Below are 25,429 nucleotides of genomic sequence, written 5' to 3' on the forward strand. Positions count from 1 at the left end.
ACGAAATGAATTGGCAATGTAGAACTAGGAGCCAGTCAGAATACAGAAATTATACCAACGGAGCTACCTCCACAGGAGAGGAATTAAACCTGTGGAAACCTTTTGCATATCTAAGTGAAATAATCTGAAATGCAATAACTCAAAACATGTTTGGTTTAATAGTTTTAAATATGTGTAATTGCTGACAGCAAATTAGATATGAAGTGCAAGTTACATGGGACAAAGCTGTCGTTTCAGTTTCAGACAGTATATGCAAAAGTATTTTACAGACAGTTGTTTATTATGGATTTAGTATGATTACACTTCTGGGTAAAATGTTATGATGGAGATGCTGGAAAATTTGGAGGTAGTTTGCAGCATAACAGTATTACTACCACTTTATAGGAATGACTCATGAGGAAAAGGATGAAATATAGACCTTAACTGAGTGATGATTAAGAGAGAATGATCTTTGCATAGGTGAAAAGGCACAAATGTGAGGGGCAGAAAAGAATTAATGAGATGCAGGAAGGGAAATTTGAAGCTAACACAAAATACAGGCTGAATATGGGAAGAAACGGCATGACCCTCAGATGGTTTCGGTTCCTGAATAGTTTGTGACCAACACTTGTGATTTTTAAAGTGAATTTTCTCAAAACAATAGAAGATATGCTCTTCAGTGGGAGATAGGAAGGGATCCCATCAGATTGTCCAGCTTCTCTCTGATTACCCATCAAGGCTACCAGAAATGCCACAGCACTTTGTTAAAATTTCTGTCCTCTCTTTAAGAGCCTGCTGGGCGCACTGATGAGGCAAAAGGCAGGAGGGAGTTGCCTGCTGCAGATAACTAATAATATTGGTGGCAAAACCAGGAGGAGAGTTTTAGAAGACTGAGTCCCCACCAAATAGGATCCACTAGATAGTGCATAAAATTGCAATACCCTCCATTTGGGAATAAGGCAATAACCCTTTTATAAGGCTGAATTAATTTTTTTTATCTGTATGATGTCCAGGGAGGTGAGGTAGGGACGTTCTTCCTGTGCCACAGTCAGGGTGGAGAACAAAACAAATGTTGTGGACTAGGAGCTGGTTTCCTGCAGGAAAAAAAAAGGCAGCTAGGATGAAACCTAGAGCATACTGGCTATTCTTAAATAGCTTATGAATCATATGAAGCTCATCTCAGTGTTTTCTAGAAAATTAAGATGTCATATCATCTGAAATGCCTCTAAATTATAAGCCTGGCAGTCCAAACAGCAGTTAATGACTGTCAAATAGCATCTGAAAATAGGGAGCAAACAACAATTTGACATGAGATTCTGATAAGAGACTTGTCTAGCTTCAGCATCCTTGCCCCTCGGCCAGTGGAGGTGCCCACCCAGCTTGACATTTTACTTGTTCGTTGCCATCTGATCCTTTTTACTATGCTAGGAAGGTGCTGTTTCTTTTTTCTTGCATTGCCTTCATTTCTGGATGGCAAAACTTATCACTGATTTTACAGATGGCAGTTCTCTAGAAATTACTATACCACATGGAGCTACTTCCCCCCCAAAATCTGATGCAGGTCTGGGGTCAGACATTCTCAGCTGTGATTTATTCCAGCTGAGGATCCAGCCATGTGCCTTTCCACAGGGGTGATGTGGTAGCAAACCTTAATGTCTTCTGAACTATGGACTAGTAGGGTATTTGAATAGTGAAGATCTGAAGCAGTGCTATAAGGAGATGTGTGCCACACTTCATTTGGCTGGCAACTTTACTGATGTACCTCAAGTAAAGCAGAGCTCTTGCCTTGTCCTCCTGGTGGCAGTAAAAAATGTTGAATAGCTTGTGGTAGAAAATCTTCTTGTGAAAGGAACAAACACTTTTGAAAATAATATGCATGAACAGCTCAGGACTATGTTTATGGAGATACTTAGGTTTGTATATGGTGCAAGGACACAGAGAAACACATTGTCCAGCTAATATGTAGTAACATATGAGCAATGGTGATGTAGAGAGCTATGTTATCTGAAGTTCCTTGGTTGAAGACTACTTGTCCTCTTCAGACTGGCTTTGGGAACCGTGTAATTTTAATTGCAACTTGTTTGGAACCCTGGTCCTGAGCCTTGCCCCCTGGAGAGACAGAGAGCCTTTTACAGTTAGTCCAACTTTGGTTACTCTTTTTATGATATAAATAAACAGGAGTGAAATGAAGGAGGCAGCACCAGGTGAGCAGGCTTCTGGTAACCTTGACTTGCAGCTTGTGCACTTGCAAGGCTGGATATTGTCTTATCTGAAGGTAGTGTCCTCAAGGACAGAACTGAGGTGGGTGAATTAATCTCCAGGAATTAATTTCTTTTGGGGATTATTTTTTATAGGGAGATGACCTGGGTGATAACTAGGATTCTAACGGGTAAAAACAGCTCAGTGAAGACTTCTCTAAGACTAGTTGTGCTAGATTCAAAGCTGTGCTCTGGTGGCGAGTTGGGGTAAAATACACCTGAAAATCATCTTTTACCGGCTTCGTTACGGAGTTCCTGGCATTTTTGCTTTCCTGGCCGGCGACGAGCCTTCCTCTCAGGCTTGCCAGCCTTGTGAAACCGCGGCTTCTCCGGCTCTGAGCTGGGGGAGAGGAAGTGGGTGCGTATGTAGGTTTTGGCACCGTGCCTCCCGGCTGCTGTGGGGAGCTCTGGTACTCCCTGTCCCCACTCAGCGGGCTCGCCGGGCTACAGGGACACCGCGCAGGGACAGCGCTGCCGCCCGCTGTCCCCCGTGGGCAGCGCGGGTCTGGGGCGGGGGGTGTTTCCCTCCTGACAGGTATCTGAGGTGCGGTCCCAGCTACGCCCGGGGCTCCCTGAGGCGCGGGGGGCGCCGTGCCCGCACACGATGGCGATACCGGCGGGTCCGCCCCGTCGGGGGCGTCTCCGCGGCGGCGCGGGGCCACCTCCCCCATCCCCGCCCCCTGGCTCCCCAGTCGCGGCTGCGGCTGGACGGGAGAGGAGTGGAGTGTGTTCGCGCTGCCAGCCCGCCCCGTCCCGTCCCGAGCCGACCGGGCAGCGCTCGGGGGGAGCCGCCGCCCCATGCGCTGAGGGGCGGTGGGATGGGGCCGCGGGGCACCGGCGGCCGGGCCGGCCGCGCCGGGGCGCCGGCTCCCGGCTGGACGTGCCTGCTGCCGCTGCTGCTGTGCACCGCGCTCCGGAGCCTGCGGGCCAGCCCCGGCAGCGAGGGTGAGCGGGGACGGGGCGTCCGGGCAGCGCCCACCCAGGAGGGTGGCTGCCCAGCGGTGTGCGGCTTCGGGCTCGGCTGACTCAGTTTTGGGACATTTTGGGGCAGGCGAAGAGGGGCTCTGGCCGCGGGAAGGCGTGTGGCACCGACCGATGGGGCTGGGGTGTCCCGGAGAAGGGAGGCGGCAGCGCCGCACGGGGCGCGGGCAGGCTGGCGCGGGTGGGTGTGCACAGGTGCCTTGGCACGGGCGCGTTTGGCAGTGGGGATTTTTTTTTGCGGGGGGAAATGTGTGTGCGGTGTTGCATAGGTGCCTTTGCGCGGGTGGGTTGTCATCACGGCGGTGTTTGCTCGCGGTTTGCCCCGGGAGAGCCGCACAGGTGCATTGGCGCGGGTGGGTTTGCGGGGCTGGCACGGCAGGGCTTGGCACGGGGGAGTTTGCACGGGGCAGAGGGTCTTGCGGAGGGGAGCGGGGCCGGGAGGCTCCCAGTGGGGAGCCCTGCAAGCGCTGGCCGCAGTGCGCTTACTTCGTGGTTTAAAATACACGTATAAAAAGGAGAGAAAGCTGCGGCGTTGGCGGTGTGTAACCCGTAGCGGAGCGCAGCCGCTGGGGACGGATTTTTTATACCTTTGATCTCCGTGAGGCCAATAGCCAAGAACGCGTCCAGGCTTCTTGTCTAGCAGGGTACTTCCAGTCTTTCAAATCGGACTGGGTTTTTTTCTCTCTATTTGCGGTGTGGGCGCTGGTTAGGGCTTTTTATTATTATTTTCGGATCCGCGGGCAGGCTGTAATGTGAAAGCAATGGGTGGAGAAGTTCAGTATCTGCAGGGGATGCCGGTGGCTCGAAGCAGGCTGGCATCGTGGTGCACCGTAATTATTTGTGAAACTCCTTTAGAAGGAGGAGGAGGTATTCAGGCGCTGGTGAAGGAAAACCATACCAGAATTTCAAAGATGTGGCCTGAGGTAACCAGCTAGCTGTAATTTATTTTCGAGAGCGAGAATAATGTGAATTGCAGTTTTCTTTAAAAAAAAAAAAAGTGCAGAGGAAGGCGAAAATACTGTTCCTCTGTGTACAAAGATATCAAATGTTTGTGAAGTGCATTGGTTTGGGAGATGGTGGAAATGGTGTTGGCTTCGCCTTGGTTAGATAACAATGGGCCCAATCCTTCTGCCCCCACACGATTTCAAATGATTTCACCCATGGGAGCAATGCTGGTGAGATGGTGTGGCTGATTTCGAAGGGCTTTCCCTGTATTCGCTTTCCTTTTAGGAAGCACGCTGTCCTGTATGCTCCAGTCTGCCCTGATACCGTGCTGAGAGACCAGCAGATGCTCTGAGCCCCAACTCAGTCATCCTTGCCAGTTCTTGGAAAATATGGATAGTACTGACTGAGCCAATGGGACCTTTTGCCGAGCACAGAGGTGTCTCTGCGTGAACAGGCAGCTGCAGAATAGGACTTTTACATGATAGAAAACTCCTGGAAAGGATTAATGAAGCCGCCTAGCAAATGGGTTTAGTGGTATCTTTCCAGAGAGGTTGCAGGGGAATATTTCAGTAATGATGAGCAGCGTGAGTGCTTGCTTCATGGTGTCTCTGCTGCTACTTTTCTGACTGCTGCCCTCTAATTTCTGTTTCTTCAGTAAATGCAAACCTATAAGGCTGCTGATAGGAGGGGTCTGACTGTGGACCTGAACTTATACAATAACTGCTGTCCTTTGCTGCTAGGAAATTTATTTGTAAACAAGCATTATTTGACAAGTGCTTCTCACAGCATGTCTCCTTTGCCAATTGCTACAGAACAGCTCCACGACTGGGAACTGCTCACCCTGCAGTACGTGGAGCCCGATGCATGAGAAACCTCGCACACTGATGTCCACCAGCCTAGCTGCGTGCCGCTGACACTTGTCACTGGTTTGCGTTTGAGAAGTTCAGTTTGGCTGCTTCTGGGCTCTGATGAGATTCTCCCCTGGGGTTAGTTGTTCAGCTGGTTAGGAACTTTACTTTTGCTCAGATGGAGGTAGCCATCTTAGACTGGTGAATAATGTTTTCAAAAGTTGGTGATATTGCACTTTTTTTATTTTGTTATCATTCATTGTACTCACTGTGGTTAAACAACTAGCCAATACCCCGTGCTGTGTAGGTGTGTAACTGGTGTGTAGTTGTATAGAGGATGACAAATTCTCAGAATTTTTTTTTCTGTAACCCTGAATCACATTTTTTGTTTCTCTAAATCTTACTGTAATCCACAGTGACTTCATGGGATAAGATATATGCAGTTAACAGTTCACAGTATGTGATGTTCTGTTTTACCCTCTAGTAGAGGAACACTTAGGGGAAAATGCTTTAAAAATCTAGATTAAGATTTGGGGGGGGGGGTGTAAAGCTAGTGGCAAGGGCCACTGAATTTCAGGAACTCCTGCCATTTTTATGGAGAAGTATTGAGGGCCCAGCCTGTATCTGGTCACCTTCATAGATATTTTCAGTAATGTATTGAAGGATATACATTGGGAAAACTGAATTAATTTTTTCTCCAGATTATTCTGTAATAGCTACATAATACAGATTTTATTTTAATCACCTTTCCTCAGTTTATATGTTAAAAGCAAAATCTTTAGTGAAGGCTCAGTGCTATTTCATGCATTTTCAAGTGTTATTTTGCTGTTATTTTTAACTCTTTAGCAGAGTTCATTGATTTGAAGCAGATATTTCCTTTTTTTCTTTGACTATAATTACAAATTCAGAAATTCATCAGAAAGAAAATATTCCAAAGAGTACACTGAAAGTATAGCACAATTTTGTGAAGTGCTGGTATTCCAGAAGTGCATTATTATTTTAAAATGCATTCCCTATGATAATAGGGTGCGAAAGGCAGCCCTGCAATATGTGAGTGGGCTTCCTGCACTGCCTTTAGTTTAAAAATGCATGTGTTTTAAATCTTTCTGTTGTAAGTACTAGGGTTTGGGAAGTGGCTTATGTAAATTATTTATGTGAAACACAATGAATGAAGGATTTGTTTAAAGACTCCCCCCTTCACCCTAAACCATACGATTTGCTACACATCGTCTGTGTATTTGGAGTGGCTTGCAGATTGTGTTTGGTCGTCACTCAGATGACCTTAAAAAGTGTCGTGTGGGCAAATTATTAAAATAATGGAGCATGTTATATCTGATTGCTTATCACAAAGTAACTCCACAACATATTTGCATAATTGTAATTAAATACAAAGTATATTTCATTTTAGGGCTTTTCAGGAGAAGTGTTGATGAGGCAGTGCTTAACAATGAAGTGTACTGTTAAGAATAGTACATTCAAAAGAAATGCCGTTTTAAAGAATGACACTGACTTATTTAGACAAAGGTGAGAAACACAAAATGGGTCTTTGTAATGTGTTGAATTTGTTTTAAGACTAGATGGATATTCTTTTTGTTACGAACTCCTGCATTTGGTCCTTTCTCTCTTAATTCTTCCAGGGCTTTTTGAAGCTCGCTTTATCTCAGTGTATCATTTTTCATTTGAATGAATGAATAAATTAGTACAATTAAAGGGGTGGGTCTGGTGCTGGCAAAAATAAAGGAAGATTGTAATTTGCAAATTACTCATGCCAGAGCTTGAAATGAGCCTACCTGTTCTCAGTGTGTTGACTTGTGTGTGTGTGTTGTTTCATAGTGGCATATAATTTCTGTGTCATGACACACTGGATAAATGCATATTTAGGTATAACATCACAATGTTTATCTTTAATCAGTGAATGAAGTCTTTTTCAGGAAGTTTTTTTTTATGTAGTAGAAGCAGGTGTGAAAATAGGCTTAATTTTCATATCAATGTATTTCAATTAGTCTAATGCTTTGAGTAAAAATACGATCAGAACATTCTACTTATTAGGTTGCTCTTAGTAGCTTGGCTTAGTGTGTCATGCATTCACACAGCTAGTATATTTTGTGTAATTCTGTAGGTATTAAGTGCTGCTAGGGTGCCTATACCTTGTGTATGCAGAACAGGTAAGTCTGGACGCATATCGATGTGCTCACAGTTCTTTAAGGAGGCTTTAAGGAGTTATCAGTTCTTTCTTTGGTGTGTTGGAATAGTTCCCTGTGTGCTTTCTGTGACAGCAGAGCACAGCCTCAGTGTCATGGGTTTATTTTACTCACTGGAGTAATCCCATTAATTTTAAAATTTACTGCAGTGGAATTACTGGTATGAGGAAGGACAGCTCATATCTAATGGTCTTTTTGGGATCTGTCTTGTGTGTGATGTATGGCTTTTCAAGAGGTTTAAAATGACTCAATCATGGCTTTAAATGGAACTGTTATCCTTTTGACAGTAAAACATTTGAAACTCAGCACTTTTAAGTCTATGACTAAAAGCATTGCTGCCTAATGACACGTTTAAAAAAAGGGAAATAAACAATAGCAAAGATTGACTCCAAAATAGTGCCTATTCCCTTTTAAAGCCTATCTTAAAAATTGTGATAAATACTAGAAGACAGGCAAAAAACAGTAACTGACTGTCTGCTTATAATATGGTAAATGTTGACAATGTAATGTGATACGTAAAGCAGCTATTTGCACATCAATATACAGATGAGTAAACTGGCAGGTACCATGGGAGGAAGGGAAGAGTTAGTAGGTTTGTGTGACAGTTTCTTCCCCTTCCACTGTTAACTCTTCCACCATTATGTCACTTGGTCGCCTGTTCTCTTTCTGTTAAATAAGAAAACAGAATCCTGCCCATGAAGAAGCATTTATTCTTTGCACTAAAAAATACCCGGTGTTTTGCAGCAGGATTATGGGGGGTGGGGCGGTGGGCATCACGGTGAGAGCAGGATTTCATAAAATCTAGCAGAAATTGCAAAGGTGGGACAGTTTATTATGTGGTGCCTTGTGCTCTGATCTTGCTGGTTTTACGCTTTATTGTTTCAAGGATTCCCATGCTGCTTCTGCAGGAATCCTGGTTTCCAGCACATGCTGAGCAAGCACAGAGCATTCGACCCAGGAAAGTCCAGCTGAGTTAGCTCAGCTGAGCAATGATGTTGCACCCTGTTTCCTTTAGGGTCTTGAGATGTGGGTCTGTTAGATCCCCCACTCTTTCTGACTTGGAGCTACATTTTTAGTGGTCCATTCCTGTAAGTGTGCCCATATGTATATTCTGGAATAGAGACAAGCTTTAAGCATTGCTCCGGGATGTCAGGGAAATGAAGACCTGCCCCAAAATAAAAAGAAAACAAACTTTTTTGGCAATTTTAAAAAATATTCTCACTTCCTCCTTAGGAAATAAGTTGAAATCTGTGTGTGGTATAAGGGCAAAATGAGTTGTAAAAACCCTAAACTCACAAAGATTGGTCACTTTATAGAAGCACTGAATTTCTTAGTTAAATGCTTGCTTCTATGGTGCAGCTCTTCAGCGGATACTCAACCTGCTGTCCAATAAAAAGGTTTAAAAACAAAATAAATCTCATTCTTTTAATACAGCATCTAAACACAGAATTGAAATCTGTCACAAGTGCACCTTTCTCAATGACCCTAAGTGTTGGCGAGTCTCATTTCAACCAGGATGGACTTGAACTGGGTACTTCTTAACTCAGAGAATGTTGCAGAAATACTGTATTAATGATTGCATTGAAGTGAACAATTTTTTTATACCTTACTCTTCACTAAACTGATTTTCTTTGATCTCTGCTAGAAAAATTGCTGCGTATTTTAAAAGTTACTAGCGAATCCCTTTCTCCTTTGAAAATATATTTTGTTCTTAAGATGTACCTGTTGTTTTGGTTTTTTTTGGCACAGGCAGAATGGAGAGATGGATCGTTCTTTGTGTTCACATCATGCCTGTCCCCCAGTCTGCTCTGTGACTAGCTGGACATCAAGGTGACAGGTTTTGCTGAGGTGAAAGAAATTGCTGCCCCAGTTGCTTTCACAGCCAGCTGTATTGGCAAACTTGAGCACTGGCCTTCAGTAGCTTAGGTGTCTCTAGGGATTTGTTACCCTTTTAGTTGTCTCTCTGACCTATTATATCTCTTACAGTCTCAGTTTGGGTATTTGCTATGGCTTTGGTCAGTGCATTATCTGAACCTCTCTGAAGGTTTAATGCGCTTATCCTCTTGGAAGTGGAAAGCAATTATCCCCATCTACTGTGAGGGGACAGTCAGGAAATGTAGGCACTGCAATTCATAGCACTTGGCTTCTGGGTGTGGTTGGTGATGTATGGCTGTTTGCAGAGGTTTAGCATCATATGCTAGACCTCCACCCTGTGGACAAGGGTGCTGGGACCTGCAAGCTGCCCTGGGCTGTGTGTATGAGCACAGTCTTCCCGCTGCTGCTTTGCAAAGGGGGCTGATGATGCTTTGGGCCAGAAAAATCACCATGGGAGTATTCAGTGCGTGCTGTCTCACTGGAGATGTTGTTGGTGGGAAAACACCCTCCTTTTCTCTCCCTCTTCCCTGGTGTTTGAGTCGTGCAGTAGGTGTGTTAGGAGGACTTTGACCAGGTAGAGCTGCTTAAGTGACCACTAGCTGGAAGGATGAGAGATGTCTCCTGGAGGAGGTGATATAGCATGTACTATCACAGCAGATCCTGGAATACCTGTATGAGCTGATCTGGCATCCCTAAGGGCAGAAGGTGATTCCTGCCCCTTATCTTCCCCCGGCAAGCTCCTGAACATCAGTTCAGCCAATTGTGCCTTGGGGGTGCGCACTGAGAGGAAACAGTACCCTGCAAGAGTTGAGAAATTCTAGGTTTAGGTGGTTGTGTAGCAGGTATTGAACCTGTAGGAGAGAGGACAGAACCCTGGAATTGCAGGCTTTCGTGTTAGCTAAGTCATTTTGGTGCAGGGGGCAGTACTGAAGTGTCTTGCCAAGGTATTAACTACTGGGTTCTCTAGCCCAGATCACTTCATGTTAGAAAGAGGTGAGAACAGCCGCTTTGAACTTTGTAATTCTCTGAGGGGATAGAGGAACATATGAGAGGAAATGCATTATTCAGTATCAGTAATGAGTATTTCTTCATGTTTCTGAGTGGACTTGTATGACTTTTTAAACTGTTCTGCATGTCCCAAACCAGTGGAACTACTTGGGGAAATTATCTGCATACTTGCTTTGTAAGTTAATTTCTAAAAAAACCCCACTTGTTTTGGTTTATCCATCTTTGCTTTAGTAATATTCACAAGCAAGTTCTTACTAAAATATGTACTATGTGCTGTTCCCACTAGCAACCTCCACCCTCTTTCCTCAACAGAAATAGAAGGGATAAACTGTCAACCCCCCTGAAAAGCCAATAGATCATCTTAAAACATTTTTTTTTCTCCCAAATGCTTTCTAAACATTATGTCAGTTCCTTTTTTTTTCTACTTGAGTGAATTCTGTGGCAGCAGAGCAGTTATTATTGTCAACAGGAAGGCTTTATTGGTGGTGGACAGTGAGGTCTTGCAAGTCCACTGGTAGTGAAAGCTGACAGTCTTGACAGGTTTGGATGTGTCTATGCCAAGTTTCTTTCCTTTTATTCAGTTTAGTTATATGTATAACAGAATTTGAACTCCATGTCTTTTAGAATACCTTTTAGGAACAGAGACCATAGAGACCATATTGTTTCTAGTTGTTAATTTAGGGAAGAAGGTGAGATTTCATCTCGGCCCTGCCAGCAGGTGTTTTGATTGCACTGAGAAGCAGTTGGGATGTTATGGCTCGACCTCGTCTGTGCTTAATAAGGTGCTTGCTTTAAGTAGGGTCTTGAAGAAACTGCCTTCTTCTTGAAGGCAGTGTTTGCCTCCTTCAGTGGTTTGTAGATGTCTTGACAGTGGTTGGAGATCCTGGTCTGCAGAACAGCACTGCTATTTAGTTTCTCCACGCAGGCTAGTTGTCATGTTGCAGGTGCTGTTTGTATGTTGTCTTCAGTGGAAGCTTCTTTTTCCTTCTTAGAGGTAGAGTGATGCTTGCCCAGCTGGCTACCCCAGATTAGTGCTACAGCCAGCTCAGAGATCCACTGTTGTGCTGGTACAGCAGTTTTTTCTAGCGAATCTTGTGAGTGAGACTGGAAGCATTTTACTGGCTTTCTTCACAGTGAATAAATCCTTTTCAATTAAATGGCGATTTTGGTGGAAATGGGAGTGTTTACCACTAAAGAAAAGTAAACCATACTGGATTTTTTAAGTTTCGGGGCACTTTGGTGTCAAGCTAACCTAACCACTTCTGCTTTTAAGTTATGTATGGTGGGTAGAACAAATAACTGCCTCTTGTTTTGATTGCAAATCTTTGTAAGGAAAAAATCAGCAGCTTCCTATTTGTTTTAGTGGGTCTGGTTATCAAAGAGAGCTTTTTGCCCTGCTTCTTGGTGCTACAGCTGGTTCTGTGCGTACGGGAAGAGTGCAGCCAACCTGAGGAACTTTGTCAAAGGACAGTATCATACCCTCGTAAACTGGGTTCAAGAAAATTACAGATGTAATGCAGAAATTACTGGATAAAATTCTCTGGCTGATGTTATGATTGCCGTTGTCCATCTGGCCTTAAAAACCTATGAATCTGTGATGCAGATTCTAGCGTTTTGGCTCTTGCTATAAAAGAGAATCATGATAACTTGGAGCAGAATGAAGCCAACATAATAAAATATAAATCTGCAGTTAATATTAGTTTGCAAGTTCATTAAGTAGTGTATACTTTCTTCCTCCAGTGGGCTATAAATAATAGGTACTGCTACAACTTGCACTCTGCTGTAGCTTGTTTCCACTGATGGAAATGTTTCAGAGGTTCTTGCCAGTGTGTGTTTTGTCCTAGCTCACTGTATCTAATTAATTCAAAACATCTGTTCCCTGATGACTTTGATTTCTTTCAAGAGGTTTTTTTTCATTTGTTTATGCTTTCTTTGGTTATTTTTGACTGTCACTTGTTGCAGTGCCTTGGATGTATACTTTTTGAAGAAATACTTGGCAGGGAAATACAACTGGGAAAACAGTTGGAAAATGAATGGCAACAATACTGCAATAAAACCAGTCAAGATTTATGAAGCAGGAAAACTTTGACTCATGATGATGATGAAGATTCCTCTGCAGTCCGTGTGTCTTGGTAGTGCTGTGAACTCCAGGAGTGCTGGAGAAAGGATGGGGAGGTATGCAGTGTAAGGAGAAAACAGCTCTGTTAATGATGTGTTGGCAGCTATACCCCCTCATTTGGGTAGAGGAAAAGAAAAGGAGAGCAAAGACATCAATCTAGCTGAAAAGTTGGTGATGCTATTTAGGAGACATTCTTATGAAGTGCAAAAAGCTGCTGTCGCGTCATGTTGTGCACCTTGACCTCCATCTGGCAGAGGTTTCACCTCATGATTAGTTGTCAGTGTGTGAGTATTCCTATGAGTATTCCACGAGCTCTGAGTGTTGGGTCAGAGCTGGGGCTACTGTGATGTAGCTCCAACCTTTCCGTGGATGTCCATGTCCTGTGGAGTGCTGTGCAAAGGGGGCAGAAGCTGCAGGAGCAACCTGAAGGATGATGTAGGAGCACTTGACTCACACCTTCTTTCACATAGGACCTTAGACTTTGTCTACCCAAAATAATGTTCAGATTCCTGTTCAATCTGTAATAAGTGTATTAAAGCAGAGTTTTCCTTCAGTTATTTAAAACAAAACATGTTTATTAAAGCATTATTCTTTAGAAATGTGCTACTTTAGAAATCATATGATGTTTTCAAATATTTATGCAGGCTTTAAGGAATGTTTCTTTGCTTCTGTTCATTTTATGATGAAACCTGTAGTTTTAGGGTATTGATTTGGTCAAAGAGGATGTTCTTTTCCTCCTGCTTTAAGTGTATTTCAGTGAAATAAAAAAAAAATATTCTTTTGGTTTTAGAGCTTCATGACACAAACTCCATCAGATTTTGCTATTCTGACTATTTTACTCATTCTAGAGCTGTTAGTCAGGATATACTTTGGTAGAGAATGCTCTGTGGTAAACCTTAGCTTGCAAATGGTGCTGCTGAAGAGCAGGATTACTACAGTGTATAAGGTTTTATTGGAAAGCAGCTCAAAGACCACGGTAACACACTGACAACTAATCATGAGGTGAAAACTCTGCCAGAGTTCAGTCTTTTGTATGCCTGTATAGACTTTGCCCTGGTGTAAGCAGTGAAGGTTTTTATGGAAGATCTTTAGATACTGGAATAGCAGGAGGATGTGTGGCTGGTAGGATCAGAAGTACTCATTGTTCTAGCCTGTTGGTGGGGGATTTTTGTTTTTTAGCTTGGTTTTTCTTCCCATTTGAAATTGGAGTGAAGAAAAAAGATGCTCCAGCTGATCCTGCTCCAGTCCAGAGCTAGAGGAGCCATCTCTCTTCAATGGTGTGATCAAAAAAATCCTGGGCAAGCTAATGCTGCCACATGGCACTGTTTTAGGTGGCTGTGTCAGATGGGGAGCTCTGCTGTGCAGGCAGCAGTGTTGCTTTAGGTGAATGCTGAATGTCATCAGCCGTGGTATTTCATGTGCTTCCTTCCAGCCACAGTCCCTGTGTAGCCATGGTGAAGCTGCTAAATGCTGGCTATATGAACATGACAAAGACGTTCGAGTAAAAACCCAAATCCAGGCTCCCTGATCAAGATTCCTGAGTGAAAAGCCACTGTTAATTCACCAGCTAGAGTTCAAGGCAAAGGTTTAGATCACTTCTGGTTTTATTCTATCTTGATTGCTCACCTGTAGTAACCAGCCTGTCTGAGAACAAGAGTGTATGCAAACTCCCCAGGCTATTATTCTGTATTAAAAAAAAGAAAAAAAAAAAGAAAAAAGAAGGGATGTGGTATGACTTTAGACTTAATCATCATTTATCCTACCCTGAAGGCATGGAAGTTAATGATGATATAGATCTGTGTGGTTTTGTGTTCCCCTTGACTGAGCATTAGAAATAATTAGGGCTTGTGGGATGGATGCACTGATGGTGGAGATGAGCAAAAAATATTTTTGAATGTATGTGCCTCTTCCAAGTCTGCTGGCAAAGATACAGGTGCTAAGTGTATGCTTATGGGGTCTGAGGTTTCTTGCTTCTTTGTTGATATATAGCTAGCTGGTGTTGAGGAGAAAAGGAAGTGGGAATAAATGAGTTCTGTTATTTTGGAGGCTTTTAAGATCATGGGCTAAGCAGAGTTGCTAGTGATTTCTGAAAAGATTTTTTTTTTTTTCAAGAAGGTAAGCTCTCCTGTATCCCAGGTGCTCCTGAGTACAGCTCTGGGTTATGCCTGTGGAGTAGGAAATGTTGGGGGTAGTCCAGGAGTCCCAGACTGTACAGGAGCTGGCACTAGACCTTTTGAAATATGGAATCCTTATGCACATCGTTGGACGTGTTCCTGAATTACCTCCTGCAATGTCCTGGATGTTTGCATTATTTGGTTATTAGACAGCCCCAGCCAAATACATGCTAACAGTCATCACAGGTTGAATGGGGAGGAACTGGTTTTGCTGCTCTGTAGAAGATCTCTGGTCTCTTTCTGAGTCTTGCTGTGGGTCAAATGAAACACAATTTCAGGGGTTTTCATTCAGGTGCAAAAAGGCTTCATCCCTTCCCTGGTAGCCACATGGTGAGTTTAGAAGCATCTGTTTGGAATGGTGACAGTCCTTCCGTAAAATCTCTGCTAAAATGTTTTCCTCTATTCCAGGTGGCTTCTTTACCTGCTGCTTTCCCACTGTTTCTTTCCCAGCCTGGGCAATCTGCAGCGTTTTGATGAAAGCTATTTCAGCGAAAATAATGTTCCAGCCAAGCTAGAAGGTGATGGGAAGAGAGATGGTGCTGAGCCTGTATGGGCTTGTGTAGCAGGACTGTGATGGTGACCTCTCTGGCAGTGCAGGAAGGAAAGGCTGCCTGAGGAAGCATTCCCAAAATGTTGGTAATACGATCTCAGTGAGGAACTCTTGCAGCTGGGCTGTTGGAGGAGCTGTTCTCTTGGAGAGAGGATTCTGGGCCCTGGCCTGGTTCAGGGCTGCATCAGGGTGGGGTTGTGACATGGAAATGATGGAAGTAAAGCTCAGATGCACTGGAAATGACTGAGTAGGATGCTGATGGGGGAGACGCAGACACCTTGTATCCAGATGGAGCAAATGATAATATGTGTTTATACTAGAATTTTGGGGCTCTTCAAAGCAAAAAATTTCTGTCCTTGCAGGCAATTTAGAATACTACCTAAATATGTTCATCAGAGGAGATTGACGAAGTGCAGTGTTTTAGCTGCTATGCTGTGAAAGCAGTCCCAGACAGATGCTCACGTGGCAGTCAGTGTCTGCTGTGCCTTAGCAGCCCCTCAGAGTTGTCTGAGATGAGCTTGGTACCCCTCTGATCTCCAGAGAAGCCCAGGTACAGTGACAGCTTAAAGTCACTTGTCACTTTTGTCTTCCTGGCATGTGAGTTTTGAGTTGTTGCATGGTGCCTTTCAAAAGGTGTATTCCATCCTATTTATTTTACTCTACGCAGAATGCTTCTAAAATAAGAGAGGAAGTGAGTCTTTTCTAACTGGGGATTTAGTATTCAACTCTGCTAGCTGACTCACTGGTTGGAAAATTCCCACTGACTTGACTTAGCGTTGAATGGGTTGTATTATCTTTTCATATGCAGAAAATTATTTTGAAATTGAAGTTAATAACAGCAATTTAAAAATTGTCATTGATAGAAAGATAATACAATATTTAGTTGTATCATGTTCTTTTTATGATCTGATATTCGAATAAAGCAGTTTTTCTGCTTTTTTCCTTAATTAGCATGTCATGAAGAAGCTTGTGACATCAAACACAGCATCTAATTACATTCATTAGTAGCATCTCCAGGACAAATTTTAATTAAGTTGTACAATGTAGATCAATACTTGTTTTGCATCCATTGCAACCTAACAACAAGAATATACTGTTCTACACAGTTTAATTACAGTGATTGTAATAGAAGGAATTTGAGTAAACCCGCCATTTTTGCCATTGCGCTCCTGTCTCTTACATTTTAAAACAGTATATGTTTATAATATGGGACATGTTACTTACGTGTGTCTTATTTTGAAGAATATTTTAAGGTCACTCTTTGTATCCCATTGAAAAGAAACGAAGTGTAGTTCGGGAGCACTTGGATACTAGTGCTTGACTTCAGCTGGAGCAGGAGAAATTAACAACCATTTTACCTGAAGACTCCAGGAGGGGAAAGAGTGGTCGTCACTGGGTGACATATCTGGTGGTAGATGTTAGCAATACATTTATTTTGTATTGCTGTTGAGTGGAAAGCCACCTAATTGTATGTTTACTTACTGTGAATATAGTTCAGTGTAGTCTCTGAGTATTGCTTCCACCACATGTGCTGTAGTTTGGTAGCACTGACAGCTTGCAAACTGTTCTCTCTTTTGGCAGGAGAAGGCAATCTAGGAATGAAAACCCTGAGTTACCAAATGTATTTTGTTCAACATCAGGAAAATATAGCTGACCAGGCAGAACATATGTCCCCTGTGACAGTGTCCTGCATTAATACTTGCATACATTGTGAAAATATCTGGATAGACAAATCTTTTTTAAGACAAGTATTTGCCAGAGCTGACAACCGGTTTTTATTTCCACCTCAGTGTTGTATTTTTGTGTTTTGGTCTGGTTTTGTGTACCAGGGACTACAGTAGTCAGCCTTCAGTGCAGTACAACGATAAAGACCAAACTGATTTGGAGAACTTTATTTTTTTCAAAATAAATCAGTTGTTTAATCTTAATTTGTTTTTAAGTATTCCTTGAGATTTTAAAGGAGCATGCTTTGTAGTATAGTGTACTTCTGGGTTTTCTTACTATGACTCTATAAATGGTATAATCCTGAGGGTTATGATACTTCATACTTGTGCATGCAACCTGTTTGTTTCTCTTCTTCAGCAATCTTTAATACTTACACAGTTGCATTCCTAAAAGAGAGAGCACAAAGCCTCCTCCACCCATTTCAAGCTTGTTCTTGGTCTAGGTAATCACAGGCTAGAAAGTCTTGAAAGTTCAATTACCAAAACTTCCAGCGGCACTTTTAAGGAGCACATAGGGTGGAGGTCAGGAGTTGAAGACCCAGGGAAATCAGATCCTTTTCAGGAAGGACGTGAGTACAAAATGCGAAGTATTAGACAGAAAAATATACTCATAGAAGAGAGTGTTGTAATCCAATGAGGAGGAAGTGTGCTTTTAAGGTAGAAGAAAGTTGCTCCTAGGTTGAGATTTTGCATGACAGTTGATGATTCAAAGACAAGCTTTTAACTTGTAGATTTAAAGCCCTGGGTACAGGAGGTGGAAGCTCAGCACCAGAGGCTGCTACAGTTTTTCTTAGCTGAGTTAAGTGTGTGTAGATTTAGTTACTTCACACTTCTTACTCAGTATTTCAGGTAATATGAGGGAGGAAAATGTTATAAGCTTGGGAATAGGGTTTTTTGTGCTGTTTAATGCAAATTGTTGATTGCTTATGTGACTCAACAAAGCTACTACGAATTTTTGTGTGTGAGAGAAAAAAGATCCTTTGGATATCTTATAATGAGGATGTCAAAGACTGGAGGGAAAAATATGGAAGAGGGAGAAGAGAATAGATTCTTGACAAGATTAATACTCTAATACTTGAATATAAAATACTTTAAAAATTAATTCATGATAATCAGGGAACTCTGCATGTTGTTTCTGGTTTTGTTTTTGTCCTAAAGGCCTGATTATGGTAAAAACACATGCCACCATAGAAGAAATGTACATATAAATATGCAAAGATGTTTGTGAGCATATATTTATGCCTATATACTGTATGTCTGATATATGCACATAAACACATTGTGTGTATTATGTATTTATCCCCTCCAAGAGATCAGATCCGAAGAATGTAAAGGATCTAGTTTTTACAGAAGTTCAGTGGATTTGCAACTTAGTTTCAGTGGCAGATCTCAAAGGAATAAACTAATGCATACATAGAATTGTCTTCAGTGTATGACCTCATTGTTAGAGGAGTTATTGTTATTCTGCTTTACAAAAATCCAGTTTCCTTCGTTAATTATAAACAATCTGTTAGCCACAGTCACCCATACCATGAAATATCTACTGGAGTTTGTAATCTGTCCATCTTCCTTAACAGTTTTTTTTCTCTTATTTTCAGTGAATTTACTGGACTCACGTACAGTAATGGGGGATCTAGGATGGATAGCATACCCAAAAAATGGGGTAAGTCTGTGTTGTTGTTTGCTTTTTCTCTCACAAATTATACTAATAGTTTCCATTTGGAAAGTAGACTACTGGGTTTAGAAACTCCCTGGAGTGATCTGTCGGCAATGGAGGGAAAAAAATAAGTAAAACAACAAGCCGTGACTGGAAAAATGGAGCTGTGTGGCTAGGGGAATTGATTTATTTATGTAGCAGAGCCAGCCACAAGTATTAAAAAAAGGATCATGAGTCAACAACCTCACTTCTCCCCTCCCCAAGAAAATCTGTGAGGTTATTTAAATTTCTTTTAAATTATTCTTGCTCCTTCTCTTGAGCCTTTGGGGTAAATGTGGAACACAATTTCTGGAAGTTTTCTTCTGAAAGACAGGGTCTGGAACACTGCTGTATTAAATGAACGAGGCTGTTCACAATTACGTCTCAGAATCATGAGAAAGCTCTGGGAGCTGATAACACTGGAACAGGAGTTGAGTTTTAAGCACCTTGAAGAACCTCTGTCCCTTGCCATTACCTATACTAAGAACTGTTCAGCCTTGAGGAGTGATGGCTGAGGGGGGACCTCATCGATGTCTATAAGTATCTGAATGGAGGTGATGTGAGTATGGATGATGTGAGGTGCCAAGCAATAGGACAAAAGGCAACAGGCAGAAACTGTTGCACAAGAAGTTCCACCTGAACATGAGGAAGAACTTTACTGTGCAAGTGACCGCACACTGGAACAGATTGCCCAGAGATGTTGTGAAGTCTCCCTCCCTGGAGATATTCAAGAACTGTCTGAATGCAATTCTGTGCCATGTGCTCTAGGATGATCCTGCTTGAGCAGGGTCGTTGGACCAGATGATCCACTGTGATCCCTTCCAACCTTACCCATTCTGTGATTTTGTAACTGAAAGAACTCGGCCTCCTAATTTGATACCTTAAATACATGCTGGAGTTCAGATGCATTAATACCCTTCAGTGTGTCTGCTTGACCTAACTGCATCATGTGAGTAGTCTTTGCTGTGAGTTTTAGTCTCTAATTTGGGGCATCCTTGATGCTGTACTGTAACACAGCTTTGGTACTCTTGAAAGGTTGACTTCTGCACCTGGGTACCACTGGCTGGGTATTCCTGCCAGTTTCTGAAAGCCATGATCACTGTGTGAGGTGAGAAAGCATCCTAAGTCAGAAATGCTGCACAACTGAGCCTTCCAATAGAACAGCTCTCAGGAATGTGTTATTCCAGAGTTTTAGTCTCCTGAAACAGGCTGCAGAATTGTCTTGGACTCCAGTTAGATTGTCATAAAAATGGTGGGATTGTGTATATAAAATTCAGCCAACTCTGCATATATATATCACTGTAAATTAAAACCTGGTTTTCCTTATATTCTGTGTGAATGAAAGGTTGTCGAAGTGGCAGCCTCACTCAGACAAGCTGCATGTTTACAGACACCGATTACAGCAGGAATGTAAAAGCTACACAGGAAGCTGATTTTATTTTCAACTCAATTCAAGATCTAATCCTGTTGCAGTTAGTCTATAACTTTTTTTATCTATTGATTTAAAACTGAGAACAAAAGTTGCTCCCCTTGGGCATCAAAATAACCAGTGGCAGATATGCTGGCAGAGCAATATTTTAGTGCCATGGCACAGCATAAAGATCCCAATGTCCATTTCTTAATGTATGATGTTTTTACTTTTTGCACATCTCTTAATATTTTTCCTGTGGTATAAAGAACAGTTGCTGTATATCCCAATGCCCTTACAGGAATATCAGTAGACAAATAGCTAAACCTGAGGAATTCAGAATACTTCTGAGTCTGTTTGTGTAGATGAGTAAATGAAAAGCTAACTGTCCTATGCATAAGCCTCAGTTGTATCTTTTCATTTATGGAAAACTTTCTGTGTTTACAAGCTCAGTTTCCAAAGACCACCTGGAAGTACACTCATGAATGCCAAATTCGAAGTTACCGACTCAATAGGGAGAATTTTTTTTCCTTGATTAACTTCTACTTTTTATTTAAAACTGAATTAGGCAGTTGGTTTTCAAATTTCTAGAAATCCCTTCCGAATCTTCTTTGTTTTCATGGGACATCATAAAAATGTAGTAGGTTAGTACACTTGTCTCTTTTTTTCGTAATGTATTTGAAGTATTTTACAAGCACTAAAAAAGATCTTCCCAGACTTGCTTCTCTAACTGCCATATCTGCTCTGCAATCAGCTGTGCTGCAGTTATACACACTTGGCTTAGTTTTTTTTTAAATATCTACCTAATATAAATATTTTAATTAGCTCTCGCTTCAGGATTGAATTTGGACAAGGAGAGAGCTTTAACTGAGGTCAGAGATAGGCATTCTCATGTTTTTTGAGGCATCCTCATATAAATTTGTTATCTGAGGATTTCCTCCTAGGGAAAATTTTCAAGGTCCATGTATCTGCCTGCACAGTTCCCCATCAAGTAAAGGAGCAGAAATGTTATGATGCGTAACACGTTTCCAACACCACAAAGTGTAGATATAAACCATGTGCTGAAGTAAGCTTTTTGATGCATTGTGTTGTATTATTGCTAAGAGAAGTATCCTTAGAGTCTAATCCAATCTAATTCCAAGTAGTTGGTAGCAATTTCAGTGGTAGTATAGGTCCAGCTGCAGCTACGTTGGTATATGAAGGTGCTTTTGAAGCAGCCTTCAAGTCTTCCAGTATTGCTGCTTCTCCACTTGATTTTTATTATGAATCTTAATGGAACTTAGTATGTTTTCTAGAACCACATCTGATAGAAGTAGGAGATGATACCAGAAGCACAGCTGCTGTTAAAGAAGGCGAGTGTTTAGTCTTTGTCATTGTATGGGAGGGCTTGGGAGAAGTTATCTGTGTATCACAAAGGCTCAAGCTGGTAGGTTTTCAAAAAAAAGATTTCCATATTTAAAACAAGCAAACAAAACCCTACAGAAAACTCCACCAAAACAATTGGGATAAGAGGTCTAGGCAAGCCAAATGAACTTGATTTTGTAGCTGTGTGCCATGCTAATTTTTGTGTATTAAAGCTTCAAGACATTGCATGCTCCAGGGAGGTCCAATTACCTGTGCTTTGCCTGTTGTTCACATCATTTTTGCTGAACATAATGGGAAAACGTGATCTAACTTGGGAAATGAAAGCAGCATTGTATAGGAAGGAGACTGACCCTCCAGTTTGGAAACAGACTGCGCTTGGAGGTAGACCCGTTTCCTGCCTGTCGTCTCAAATGAAGCACTGCAGCTGTTTAAGTCCCACAAGATCAGACCTTGATCCGCTGCTAAACAGTGCGCACCAGCTCATCCTGTGAGTAATGGATTTTATGGGAAGAGAGAGGAGCACTTGAGTCAAGGGTGTCCTGTAAAGAGCTTTGTCTATTTGAGTAGTTTCTTGGTACAGGTTTGGGTGGTGGGCATCATCCTTGCAGCCTGGCTGGCCTTCATTTCTCCCATGCACATAAAAGGTAAGAAAAATCCCTCTCTTCCTTTGTATGGAGTATTGAGGGATGAATAGAAATGAGATGACTTAAATATACTATGGCCAAGCAAGGTTTTGAAACAACGTCTCCTCGTGTGAAAAACCAGCTGTTGAGTAGAAGAAAGTGCTTTCTTATTTCTGCTGCTTTGCTGTGAAGGATAAATTGCAGTAATGTGGCTTCCTGGCTGCCCCGTGTAGGTTCAGCGGCTTGCAGCAGTTCTGTAGTTGGCTCTTAAACCTGCAGTTATATCTGTTAAAACATGAGCAAAGTCTCTGTGGAGTTCTAATGGTCATGGAGCTCAGAAAAGGGACTCTGTACCTGCCAGTAGAGCGTGGTCAGCATGGAAAATGCTGCCCCTTTCACACTCAAATCAGGAATTGATCCTGTTATTACATGCCAAAGGGACAGTTTGGACTTTTCTTTGCAGCTCATGGAAGCTTATTTTAACTTGAAGGAGGTTATTGTAATTACCAGAGGCTATATCAGAAAAGTCTGGTCCCTGTTGTGTAGTAGGAAGCCCTCCAAGCACATGAACAAAAACAGTCAAGTTTTCAGTTAAAGGCTGTGCTTGTACAACAGGCCTGCAAAATCTTTTGCCTCTGGACTGATTCCTGGGGTGCTGTTTAGGATTACCCAAGCTGGGCACATCAGAGCTTTATGTGTGCATTATATATGGCTGTGACACCAGCTAGCTCCGACCTGCAGAAACTGTGTGCTAAAGATACATTTTTATCATATGGAAGCTCACAGAAGTAGAAACGAGTAAGTACTGCAAGAGTAATAGTCAGATGAGGTGGAGCAGTGTTTGTAGGCCTCCTCTTTCTCCCTTGATTTGGCAGGAGACTCTGTGATGCATTTCAACTCTCTGCAAAGCCATAGCAGGGACAGAAGCTACAGACCCCTCTGTAAACCTATGCTGTTCAGCTTTGTTTGGTCTGGCCAAGTAAAAACAAAGTCACTTTTAACAATATTCAGGTGATTCAAATAGAATCTTTCCTTAGGTGGCTTGATTTATTCAGCAGTATGACTGATTTTTGTTTCAGTGGCTACAATAGTGCTGATTTACTTGTTTCAGACCCTCCCGCCTTTGAGGGTTTATTTTAAAACTTATTTCTTTGCAGCTTAGAAGTACTCTTTTTCTGTCAAAATTGGAGTGCCGCACACCTGCTTTGCTTCTGTGCAATGGGTTCTCTTCCCTCTCCTCTGCCTCCCATTTATTTCCCTGACCTTCCTGTAGCACAGAACAGGAAAGCCTCTGTGGTCCTTGGGGTATTGGCTTTGTGATGTGGCTCATTGCACAGCTCCATGTGATGGCATTTTTTTTTTTTAAGCTCAGACTGGAAAATAAACATGTACTAAAGAACCTGGTCCTGTGGAGTAGTTCATTTTATGCAATAAATGAAGAATTATGAGAGAGCTAGATGATTTTTTGCATGTGAACAGCAAGAGGGAAAGCCATTTCCCCTCCTTTGGGTGGTTGATAAGGCTAAATAGTGAAAGATGGGGGGGAAATTCAGGCAGACTGATTCTACAAGTTGCTTCTCATTTATATAGAATGATGGTAGGTTTGATTTTTTTATTTGTTTTGGGTTGGGTTTTTTCAAAGCAGTATTTCTGTCCTTTTTTTTTTTTTTTTTTTTTTTTTAGGACAGGTACCCTAGGGTGCTTCTTTGAAGTTAAAAATAACAGCAGTTTGGATTACTCAGCATGATTTCTGAATAGACTCATGTTGCTCTCTGTCAATCCTAGTTCAGATAGAGATTTTACACAGAAATACTGGATTGGAGGCAGTGTTTGCCTCAGGGATAGAAATAAAATAAAGGGGGAGGGATAGGGGCCAGTAAAGGAGAAGGAAGATTCTTGGCACCACTGAGCTGTGTTATGTAGTTATGATTATAACTGGCATTTTTGGGGCAGTACTTTTGGCAGCCTGTGTTGTTTTTCCTGCAAATGCTGCTGCTTGTCTGTGGCCAGTGTAGAAAAGGAATCAGAGGGATAAGCTTTGTGGTTTAACCCCCACCAGCAACAAAGCCCCATGCAGCTGCTTGCTCAATCCTCTCTACCCACTGGGATGGGGAGAGAATCAGAAGGGTAAAAGTGAGAAAACTCATGGGCTGAGATAAAGACAGTTTAATTGGTAAAACAGTTTAGCTGGCACACAAGCAAAGCAAAATAAGGAATTCCTTCAGCACTTCCCATGGGCAGGCAGGTGTTCAGCCACTTCCAGGAAAGCAGGGCTCCATCACACATAACAGTTACTTGGGAAGACAAACACCATCACTCCAAACGTCCCTCCCTTCCTTCTTCCCCTAACTTTATATGCCATATGGAACATCCCTTTGGTCAGTTGGGGTCAGCTGTCCCAGCTGTGTCTCCTCTTAACTCCTTGTACACTCCCAGCCTCCTCACTGGTGGGGTGGGTTGAGAGGCAGAAAATACCTTCACTCTGTGTAAGCACTGATCAGCAGTAAGGAAAACATCCCTGAATTATCAACACTTTTCAGCACAAATCCAAAACGTAGCCCATACAAGATACTGTGAAGAAATTTAACTCTATCCCAGCCAAAACCAATACATATGCCAGCGTGCAAGAATGCAATTCATACCGTAGCAGAGAGCATGATGGAAATAAGTAACACCTGAGTAGATAAAAAAAATGCATTAATGACACCCTAAAAGCCTGCGATTTGGCGGCTTTGTTTATATGTACATGTTTTTGTGCATGCACAGATTGGTAAGAAACATACTTCACATCTAAGTGTTTGAAGTACACTGAGTAAGCCAAACAAGCAGTAGTACTTAAAATTTTCTGTTCTTTATGGAATAAAGAAATTTTACGTGAACAATTTGTGGGATGACGTTGAGCTTAATAGAGTAGAAACATACAGCGGGGGTTTTTTCCACTAGAATTTATTAAGGTAATGTGCAGTATCTGTATATATCTATGTAAACTTTTGTCCTCTGTGACCCTCTTTCTGGTTCTTCTGGTCATTTTTACTCACTTGCTGTGGGGCCATGATAATATGTTTTCTTTTGGTTACACTGCCTGTTCAGTGTTCCAGAGTCATGCATCCTTATATTGTACAGCATAATTCCAACAAACCTACACAAACCAGGTGATCAATTTTGATCTTTTCCAGCCCTAAGTCTGAAGCTCTGCTGTCTGAAAGCTTGTCCTGACTTGGTCTAGGGTGAGATCTGGTTTTGTTTCTCTCTGAGCTTTGTTGTTTTGTTTTGGGTTTTTTTTGGTTTGGTTTTTTTTTTTTTTATCTTGGGCTGCCTAAAAACCTCATTACTGTTACTCATTCAGCAACCTGTGTTTAAGAGCCACTCCTCATACCTACAACATATTAGCTACAGTATGTATCTGCTTTTAAACCAGAGTACCTCATGCTAGACAACAGTTCTCATTTAATAGCCTCACTATTTAATTCATGTCCTTTCTCATATCTTCTTTTCTATCTGAGGTTAAATCTTTTCACTCCATTTGAGAATGCTCTTAAACTTGTTGTCCTGGTCTCTCAGCTGGCTGCCCTTTGGTTTGTGTGCTGTTGACATAAATCAACCTTCATTTGGAAGCAGCATCTGGCGAGGTGTAGGTCTTATTGAAGGAGATCTAAAATGCCTAGAGTACTCTAA

General features: G+C 42.1%; 1 protein-coding gene across 14 annotated transcripts in view; it reads left to right on the forward strand.

Annotated features, from left to right (window-relative positions):
* The first annotated feature begins 2,891 nt into the window (after positions 1-2,891).
* Positions 2,892-25,429, forward strand: part of EPHA5 (EPH receptor A5) — a 237,421-nt gene continuing 214,883 nt past the window's right edge. For 6 of the 14 annotated variants that reach the window (XM_064652170.1, XM_064652176.1, XM_064652171.1 and 3 more), the window contains exons 1-2: positions 2,936-3,182; positions 18,261-18,325. In XM_064652170.1, coding sequence (XP_064508240.1) covers positions 3,056-3,182; positions 18,261-18,325 — 192 coding nt within the window. In that variant the 5' untranslated portion in view covers positions 2,936-3,055. Of the gene's footprint in view, positions 3,183-18,260; positions 18,334-25,429 lie in introns of those variants that run through there. The other 8 variants (XM_064652173.1, XM_064652172.1, XM_064652167.1 and 5 more) reach the window with 3 other exon arrangements.

Source organism: Pseudopipra pipra, chromosome 4, assembly GCF_036250125.1.
Source record: "Pseudopipra pipra isolate bDixPip1 chromosome 4, bDixPip1.hap1, whole genome shotgun sequence".
Classification (NCBI taxonomy): domain Eukaryota; kingdom Metazoa; phylum Chordata; class Aves; order Passeriformes; family Pipridae; genus Pseudopipra; species Pseudopipra pipra.